Below are 10,782 nucleotides of genomic sequence, written 5' to 3' on the forward strand. Positions count from 1 at the left end.
TTTTAACAATAAAAAAGTATCAAGGGCAATTAATCATCATCCCTATGAATCTTGGCGTGAGAGACTAGACTTGGCCATCAAGCAATTTAGTGACAAAATAATAAATCAAAGTACCCACAATATTGATCTAAAATTAGTGTACAGTGTAGATTTAAAGAATAAATTTGGTTCACATATATTTTGGAGGTAACTTTCCAAATTACTGTTGCGTTGATTGCAAACCTTGTTGCTCGTCAAGCACTGCTTCTTGCAAGCTTGGGCTGAAATGCACTCTCTCTCAGCAACACAAAGATGGAATCTTGGGCGAGCTTGTTGCCACCTTTTACCCTCAGCCGCATAAACGCTGTGCTCGGCTAGCTCTATGTGACTCTCCAGCAGGTCTCCATGCAACATTACTTCAAGCTGATTCCATAGAGATGGTTTCATTCAATGCAGGCGTCCAATTCTTTTGTACCTTCCCAAAAAAAAAAAAAGAATCCAACAGAAAATGATAAATTCATTATACAGTAACTTCAAAAATTATTACCTACCAGAATTGACAATGTAATATTCCCGTGAGGTTGCGGTATCTATTTCCATAATTTAAATATTTGATCACGATCACATTTTCTTTTTCTATCAGAATGATTCATATTTTAATTTTTTTTATAAGTGAGAATTATATATATATATATATATTTTAACACTAAGTGAGAATTATATATGTATAGAAGAAAAGACATGGAAAATTTATGAATTCTGAGTTGTTTAACATCTATTAGAAAAACCATCTTTTTATTTGGTTACCAAACACTTCAACTTTTTTCGCCACACTTTTTTACTGAAAAAATGAAAAGCCAAAAGACCAACTTTTAAGCATTTGTAAAACCTAGATGTCTGTCCTGTGACTTTGAAAGACCTTAGAGCATCTCCAACCCAATTCTCTCACCAAAAGGATGAAAATAAATTTTTTTATTCAAAAAGTTAATATAGAGTATGTCACTATTTATTCAAACTCCAACCACAAACTTTCATTTTCTTCTCTAAATATTTCCCTCCAAAATTAACCATCAATTTTCCCTCCACTAATTTTCCCTCCATCTATTTTCCTTACCATCTATTATTTTATAGAAAATTCATTCAGATTGTACAGGAGCTAAGATCATCTCCAACCATGCTTTTATATCTTCAAATTTGAACCATCCTCCCTCTATTTTCTGCTCCAACCCATCCTCTATATCCTTCTCCATTTGGGAGGATGGATATTTCATCCTTCAAATATAGAGGGAGTATGAAAAATGAAAGATGATCTCTATAATACTATTCATATTTTTTAAATACCAATTTTGTCCTTAAGCCCTTTTGATTTTAAATTTATATACCAATTATATCCTTTTGTATTTTTTATTATATGTTATAAAATACAAATAACTTTTTATATGTTTGTCTAAATTTTATAAATTTGGTATCATTAAAAATATTAAAATTATATCATTAAAATGAGTCTAATATTAAATATATTTAACTAAAAATTAAATATTATTAATGTTGCAAAATTTATTAGCTCATATACAATCCGAATTAATTTTCTATAAAATAATAGATGGTAAGGAAAATAGATGGAGGGAAAATTGATGGTTAATTTTGGACGGAAATATTTAGAGAAGAAAATGAAGGTTTATGGTTGGAATTTGAATGAATAATGACATACTCTATATTAATTTTTTGAATAAAAAAATTTATTTTCATCCTCTTGGTGAGAGGATTGGGTTGGAGATACTCCAATAAATTTTGCAACATTAACAATTTTTAATTTTTTGTTAAATATATTTAATATTAGACTCATTTTACAGATATAATTTTAATATTTTTAATGATACCAAATTTATAAAATTTAGATGTACATATTAAAAGTTATTTGTATTTTATAACATATAATAAAAAAATACAAAAGGATATAAGTGGCATATAAATTAAATAGCAAAAGGGCTTAAGGACAAAATTGATATTTAAAAAAAAATGAATAGTATTATAGAGATCATCCCTCATTTTTCATACTCCCTCTATATTTGAAGGATGAAACATCCATCCTTTCAAATGGAGAAGGATATAGAGGATGGGTTGGAGTAGAAAAATAGAGGGAGGATGGTTCAAATTTGAAGATATAGAGCATGGTTGGAGATGCCCTCAGCATTAGAAATAAGGCAGATCTTGCATGCTCTATACTGCTACCATAGACAACTATTTCAATGATGGAAGATGATCCCCCAGTTATCAAGCAAAATACAATCACAAGCATAGACCGTTCATTCAATACATACAACAATACTGCAACTGTTAGAATTTACCATCACCTACCACCACTACCACCTCACCTACTCCACTAAACCTAACCCACTACACCACTACCACCTCACCTACTCCACTAAACCTAACCCACTACACCACTATCACCATCCACTACACACCATCCACTACACCTACATCTATATAAGGAACCATTTGTAATAGACAGAATATCAATGTACATCAATCAATAATAAGATCATCAGATACATTTATTCTCTCTGTATTTTTCTCTTTATACATTGATTTACTACATGGTATCAGAGCCAGGTTAACAACCTAGTCATTCTGTTTTACCGGCGGGCGGCAGCCTCGCCTTGGCCGCCCGCCGGACCTCTCCACATACCTTCCCTCCGTCGGCCCACACGACAGCCACCGACGCCGTGTTCTGGCCAACATCAACCCACGCCATCTTTTCTGCTCAGCATTTCTTTACCTGGTCCTTGAGCTCCCAAGAGTAAGCTCAAGATCATCACCACAATCCTCTCTACTGTGTGGCTTCCAAAAGCAAACTCATCTGAAATCACTTCAGACATAGGGACATCAGCAGTATGGTCAGAGCCTGCTGCAATGGCGGGAGAGCAAGTTCCACTTTGCCCAGGTGTCCCCATCCGACGGAGGCAGCTCGGTCGTACACCGTGGCGGCTTCCTCAGGCGTATCAAAAGTCCCAAGCCAGACCCGCTTTCTTCGGGTCGGATCTCGGATCTCCGCCGCCCAACGCCCCCACGGCCTCTGGCGGACGCCGCGGAACTTTTTTCTGGCGAGTGACGTCAGATTCCGGCGACCGTATAGTCCTGTGGCTTCGCTTCTTACTGCTTGGATTGGCTACTGATTTAGGCGATTGCTTGAAATTGATCTCTCTGATGTGTCTCTTCACTCTCACAACCTGTGGTTCGTCGTCACTGGAAGAGTCAGTGGCGTCGGCGTCGGCCAGTATGATTCTCACGACTTTTGCCCGGAAAACTGGAGATCGGAAGGCATCTGACCGAGACGACGTCGTCTTCTTCATCGTCTTCGTGGACCTTGTCGTTCTCACCTCAAACCCTTTTCCACCTCAAATCCTTCAACGCTCCGACTACCCCAACGGCGTCACTAACCCCTTGCACCACGAGTCACCATCACGGAGCTCAGAGCATGGACTCCAGCAGCAACATCAACGGTGCACATGGCACATCCCATAATCGGAGCCCGTCAATCCGGATTGCACACCTATAAACATCATCCCTCTATCTCTGTTGTAGAGAGAGAGAGGCTATAGCACTGCAGACAGAATCACTAAAGGACATGGAGTTTACATGGCCTTGTGCTGGGAGGTAAAGATGCGCTGATTGATGTTGGTACATGGGGAAGGGGACTCACGTGGGTGGTAATTTGGCCCACGGTTTTTGATCAAAACCACCATATAGTTTCAAACATCTCTGGTCTTTTTGTATTTTCTGTTCTCTTTTTTTTATCATTTAACTACTCTTTATCTTTTTTATTATTTTCATTATCACCCCACTTCTTCTCTCTCTCCTCTTTTTTTCAAACCCACAAATTCTTTTTGACAAAAGTGGGGCGGTGGCCAGCCAAAAAAAAAAAAAAAAAAAAGGGTTTTAACAAACAGTGGGCTCTTAGATGCTTTGCTTCACGTGGCGCACACACATTTCATCATTACATTTCAAACTTTACACACCACCCTTCTCCACTCATGCTGCTTCACGCTACCTCCACTTTACCTTTATTTATTTTATTTTATCTTTTTCTTTTTTACAAAAAAATAAAAAATAAAAAATAAAAAAAAAAAACCACATAATTTACAAATTTGCACAACACCCATTTTTATTCATCTCTGGGATCAATCCCGATCACCATTTTACACCACACAAAAAAAAAAAAAAAAAAAAAGAAACAAACAACCTCATCCACAGGCGGGATTTTTTCTTCTCTACTCTGCCGCCGGTCTTTTCTTCTTGCCTCCGTCCTGGCCGGCCCTTAACGGTGTTGCCTCCGTGTTTCCCACTCCACTGGGCACGATCACTACTCCCTGCTCCTCCACTGCAGCATATGGCGGCCCTCCAAATCGGAACATCACGGTGGCCTTCCGCTTCAGCTCCTTGTTTTCTGCCCTTAGCACGCTTATCTCTGCTCGCGCATCCTTATACATGCGTTGGAGCAGAGCCAGCTGGGAGTTTAACTGCTGCACCTCATTTGCCCTACTCTGCAGCCGGTTCGACAAGTTTGTAACCGCAGTCATGGTTTCCACACATGACTTTAATGTATACTGATTGGCTTCCACATCCGACTGCACTGCCATTCTTTGCTCCACAGACCGCATCGGAAAGTTCAGCGGAGTAAACTCCGGGGCACTCGGTTGAGGTTCCAGTGCCACCGCTCCAGTTCTCTCTCTTGTTGACTCGTTGAGGTCGGGAAAGAGGGTGAGCAGTCCACGGGAAGACGAGGCCATTTTCTGGGCAACAAAGTGTTACAGACTATCTCTCTCAGCACAAGGAACTCTCTTTCTCAGCAACACGAAGGATTTTTTTCAGAGGTTTCTCTCAGTTTTTTCTCTGCCTCAGCCTCTGCCTTCGTCTTGGTTATATAGCCAAGGCAGCCACGCGTATCATGCGCCGCTCGGCGCCAGACGACAAACGGGCACGCCAACCAAGGCACTCACGTGCCTCGCCATCATGTCCGGCACACCTTTTGATGAATTGGGCACGCCTTTTGATGGCACGCCTTTTTGACAAAATTGGGCACACCTTTTGAGGGTGCGACTTTTTAAGGGTCCGACAAGACTCTATAAACTGTCCCGACATAGATTCCTGTTAGTTTCTACATGGGTCCGACAAGACTCTGTAAACTGTCCCGACATTGATTCCGGTTAGCTCCTTTAAGGGTCCGACAAGACTCTGTAAACTGTCCCGACATTGATTCCGGTTAGCTCCTTTATGGGTCCGACAAGACTCTGTAAACTGTCCCGACATAGATTCCGGTTAGTTTCTACAAGGGTCCGACAAGACTCTGTAAACTGTCCCGACATTGATTCCGGTTAGTTTCTACAAGGGTCCAGCAAGACTCCGTAAACTGTCACAACAACTGTCACAACATTGTCTGCTACAACGGTCCAACATGACCCCATAAACTGTCTTCTACAATGGTCCGACATGACCCCATAAACTGTCTTCTACATCGGTCTGACACCACCATACAGTGTCCTCTACAACGTTATGACACCACCATACAGTGTCTTCACCAATGGTCTGATACGACCATACAGTGTCTCCTATCCTCTTTTATTATTATGTATTTTCTTGTTTTGTTACTCTCTCCAAACTCAAGTTGGTTAGTTTCTATCCTCCTTGAGTTTGCGGGGGGCTGTTAGAATTTACCATCACCTACCACCACTACCACCTCACCTACTCCACTAAACCTAACCCACTACACCACTATCACCATCCACTACACACCATCCACTACACCTACATCTATATAAGGAACCATTTATAATAGACAGAATATCAATGTACATCAATCAATAATAAGATCATCAGATACATTTATTCTCTCTGTATTTTTCTCTTTATACATTGATTTACTACAGCAACAAATTCCAAGCAATGAATGGCCATATTTAGTAATGTTGACTAAACAATGGCTACTAGTCAAGTAAACCTCTGCATAATATATCAAAAATCAAGGGACAAACATTACTAAGCAAATTCATGATGGGAAGTAAAAAGGGGATCATTTGAGTATACCAAGGTTTTCAAGAGATTTGTCATATCTTGTTTAATCTCTCATTTAGATCTATTAACGTCAATAATTAGTATCTGTACTACTATTCATCTCAACAAAAACCAAATTTATAAGGCTTCTTATATAATCATTCAGCAAAATAAATCAAAATTCTATGCCAATTTCATATACTCTGCAGAAACCTTATTAAAGTTCACTATAAATTATTCAATGGTCAACTAGCTTTAAAGTGATATCATTGAGAGATAGGGGAACAAGTAACTAAAATAAAAGATAAAAGATACTTGCTGGTGTTTTGGATATTCCTGAACTCAGTTAACTCCTACCGGTAATAATATACTCGTAATTGTCAAGGAGGGGGGAAAATTGAACATGAACATACCTCAGGACTATGCCTTTTCGATTGATATGATGAGATAGCCCTAGACGAAATGCTTGTATCTGTAAATTGACAAGATAGAAAGACAATGAATATACATAGATACTAGAGATTAAGTTTAAATCATTCAAGTTCTATCATGGCTGCAGAGAAGAATTCAGTCACCTCGGTCTGCACCACTTTGAAAGCCTAGCAGTTGCTGTTCTTGCATTGTCTCAAACAAAAGCTCCAAAAACTAAACCAGCAAGAATTGATATATCAGCTTTGATGAAGTTTTGCTTGTTGCATGCTACTTCAGCTCCCACATGTCAAGGTACATTGCCTTAAGGAAAATTGATCAAAGCATTATAACATCAATTTGCTTGATGAATCTATCATGCATGTTGCCAGTCAACTGTCAGCCCTACTGCGAAGATATAACTTCTTGGCATGAACAATCTCCCAAGTTCCACATCAAATGATTAATATGGACATAAAGATGTCTATGCTGTCATCACTAAATAATCCACATTTGGTAATGATCTAAGGCTGATGCATCATGTTGCCTGCTTGATTCTTACCCAAAAAAAGGGATTAGAAATTAAATAATTGGCCTCTCATTCTGATGCATTTGCTCAACAAGTTTTAGAACCTCAAGGAATTCGTAGGGTTCATCTTCCTTCACTAAGAACTCAATATAGGGTGATACTGCAGCTTTCTCATCAACATCAGCATATCTTAAGAGATCAGAGACCAGTTTTTCGGCTTCTTGAACCTTCCCTTCTTTGCGAAGGCCAAGTATCACTGAACAGTACGATGAAATAGATGGAATAAAACCGTTATTGAAAATTAGTTTTATGAACTCAAGACAATAATCAAAGTTCTTCTCCTTGCAGAAGTGCTGAATGATCAAAGAAGAGACAGCTTTGTCAGGAAAGAAACCACATTTCACCATATCTTGGACAAGATGACCTGCTTCTGACATTCTTCCAACTTTGCACAAACCCATAACTAACAAATTATACAAATCCACTGTGGAACCAACACATTCCTTGATCTTATCTAGAAGTTCAAAAGCATTGTCAACATCCATTTCTCTGAAAACATGATTGGAAACATAATCATCATCATTCTCCATTATAAGCGAGGAATTAGCACCTAAACCACCTAAAGAACTTATGGCTCCTTCATTTGTTGCTTTGCCTGACATGACAAACCCCATAAGCAGTGCATAGTAGATATGACTGTTTGGTTGACTACCACTTTTAACCATGGCCCTCACAATCTTAAAGGCACAATCCAACCTACCAGCTTTAACATGTGCTTTTACCAATATAGCATATGTAATGTGGTTTGGAGACAATCCTAAAAGAGACATCTTGAAGAGAAGAGCCCCTGCTTCATCTACTCTCCCTTGTTGGCAAAGGCCATAGATGACAACAGTGTAAGTGTAAACGTTTGGGAGACAACCAACTTGTTTCATAAGTGTTAAGATGTTTAAAGAATGCCTAGTACTACCTGCTCGGCAAAGTCCATCAATTAATATTGTGTAAGTCACTACAGAAGGAGCCAAACCATACTTTACCATCTTCCCCAACATTGCATTTGTTTCGTTCACCCTAATTTGTTTGCTGAGAACATGAAGGAATAAGTTGAAAATATGCGGGCTCATCAAACGCCTACGGTCAACCATTCTCTCAAAAAGCATAAATGCAGTTCCAGCTTCACCATTCCTGCAATACCCATCAATAAGAGCAGTCAATGTTACTTCATCAGGTGATATTCCCTTCTTCATCATCAAACCTAAGACCCCATTTGCTTGTTCTGGTCTCCCTTGTTTGCAAAGCCCATCAATTAATGTGGTATAAGTAAGACAATCAGGTTCAATGCCAAGTGTGTCCATTGAATTCATTATGTTGAATGCCATACTAAGTTGCCCTTCCCTGCAGAACCCATCAATCAGAACGTTGTAGGATACTCTGCTGGGCAATAGGCCATTATCAACAACCCTTCTCAATAGCAACATCGCTTTGAAAGGTTTATTTACTCTACACAGCCCTTCCATTAGCTCATTGTAGGTGCGGATATTAGGCTTGCAATTTCTCCTTTCCATCGAACTAAGTAGCTCAAAAGCGGAGACAACCCTCCCATCCTTGCAATAACCATTGATCAATGCATTGTAAGTTACCGTGCCAGGAAACAACCCATCTTTTAACATCTTTCTGAACATCCCATTAGCTTCCTCAATCTTTCCTTCGCCACACAACCTGTCTATCAATACAGTGTAAGTGTGATCATTTGGTTTACATCCCTTCATAGCCATCTCATCAAGCAAGCATAATGCCTTGTCAGTCAATCCTATGTCACAAAGGGCTTTGATGAGGACCGTGTATGTACGTGTACTTGGTTGGCAACCCTTTTTACTCATTTCTTCCTTCAATCGAAATGCTTCATCAATCCCACCGGTTTCACATAGACCGTGAATCAGTATCGAGTATGTAACACTATTGGGGTTACAGCCATCTTCTTCAGACATTATATCAAACACCCGGAAGGCCTCCACCAGATCACCTTTCCTGCAACTACCCAACACCAAAGAGGTATAAATATGAACATCCAAATCAAATCCAACTCTCAAAACTCTTGATAAAACCATCTCAGCTCCTTGAACAAATGCGTTCTTGCACAGGGCATTAATTATAGACTTGTAATCAACAACCCCAAGAACAAACCCATCATCTACCATTCTTCGACACACCGAAAATGCCGAAGAACCCATACTCAACTTAGCTAAACACATCAAAAGAGAGCTATAACAAGGGTAATTAAGCCTAAACCCAATCTCCCGCATGTTCTCAATCGCATCCATTAACTTCATAATCTCATCCTCGCCATTACTACACTCTCTGATCAGAAAAATCATAGCTTTATGTGAAATCACAAATAAACCACGACATACCATTAACTTCAATAGATAAATTCTACTATCTAAATCATAGCAATGCGTTGATTGCTTGCATACCCATCTAAAAAACCGAATCCCAAGCTCGATGTTGTGACTGTACTGTGCAATAACATTGGAAGCTGCGTGTGGAGGAATGTGAGAAACCAGTAATTTTAGGGGATTGCTTTGTTCCCAATTGGGTTGGTTTATCAAAGGCGATATGCGAGAAATGGTATCGTCTACGGATGCTGATGATACCGTTTGGTTGGGTGGAAAAGGAAGAGAAAATGATGAGAGCATGGAAACAGACTGTTTCAGTACATGAGAAGGCTTGAGTCGTAACTTCAGAAGTTTGTTCGTAGGAATCAACATGCAGAGCAGACTCGTATATATGTATATACACGCAGATATATATTTGGAAGAGAGCGAGAGAGAGAGAGAGAGAGAGAGAAATTAGGAGATTGCAGCGTTGTAAGATGTAAGAACCTTAAAACGTTTACAAATCAATTTTTTACACATTAAATCCATCTAAAACAAAGCACAAAATTACATAAAATTTTAAACATATTGTAACGTGAATTTATGGCAAAATTATATTTTTTTATGATATGCATGATATTTTTTCTTAGTAGTAAAATTTTAATATTAAATAATAAATAAAAAAAACAAATAATATATCATATTATTATTTTTCAAAATTTTGGTAATCATAAATTCTCATATTATTTTGGGTGCAATTTTTATACAAAAATTCTGTTTACGTCATATTTATCAAAAATTTGATGAACATATAATATTTACTTGACAATGAGAGTAAAACATTATTGGATAGTTGAAATCATCATTTAGTTTGAAAGTATACAATACAACCTCAAGTTTTATGCCCTAAATAAGTCGAGTCGGACCAAATGAGGCTTGAGTTAGGTCTGAGCCGAGACCTAGCCTAGCCTTAAGGTTTGATGTAACAACTTAGATTTTTAATTATTTTATAGAATTTATATTAATATTATTTAATCTCAGTTCGGAAAATATATAATTTATTATATATTATTATGTGTAATTTTTGTAAAATGATATAATTATTAAAAGTTTAGGAGTTAAAATATAAATAATAATAATATAGATAATATAAATAATAAAAAGAATAATAGGTGTGGTAGTAAAATAAATAATTAATATTTGTTAATATATGATAAAATGTAATTTAATTAAGAATTATTTTATTTATATAATTATATTAAAAAGTTAAGTTAAAAGATAATTATTTTAAAAATCTATTAAGGATAAGATTAAGTTTATATAATTACGAATTACATCTGAGGGAAAGGGACGCGTAAGCCACGCGTTGGCTGATCAATGGCCTGACCTCCCTATAAATAGGGAGTAGGCGTTTCACGGGGATGGAAGAAAAGGAAA

General features: G+C 37.9%; 1 protein-coding gene across 1 annotated transcript; it reads right to left on the reverse strand.

The window, feature by feature from the left end:
• On the reverse strand, positions 1-9,871 carry LOC114263185 (Pentatricopeptide repeat (PPR) superfamily protein). Its single transcript, XM_028203690.2, has 3 exons — positions 6,609-9,871; positions 6,447-6,505; positions 1-454 (listed from the first exon to the last, which is right to left on the reverse strand). Exon 1 carries the CDS (start codon positions 9,736-9,738, stop codon positions 7,024-7,026), a length of 2,715 nt encoding a protein of 904 aa, XP_028059491.2. The 5' UTR covers positions 9,739-9,871; the 3' UTR covers positions 1-454; positions 6,447-6,505; positions 6,609-7,023.
• Between the last annotated feature and the right edge of the window lie 911 nt (positions 9,872-10,782).

The sequence above is a fragment of the Camellia sinensis genome, chromosome 14 (assembly GCF_055761805.1).
Source record: "Camellia sinensis isolate YWXY chromosome 14, ASM5576180v1, whole genome shotgun sequence".
NCBI lineage: Eukaryota > Viridiplantae > Streptophyta > Magnoliopsida > Ericales > Theaceae > Camellia > Camellia sinensis.

What these genes read in the sequence shown, in the direction of transcription:
- LOC114263185 (XM_028203690.2), bottom strand. Translation starts at nt 9,738, where the DNA reads ATGTTGATTCCTACGAACAAACTTCTGAAGTTACGACTCAAGCCTTCT.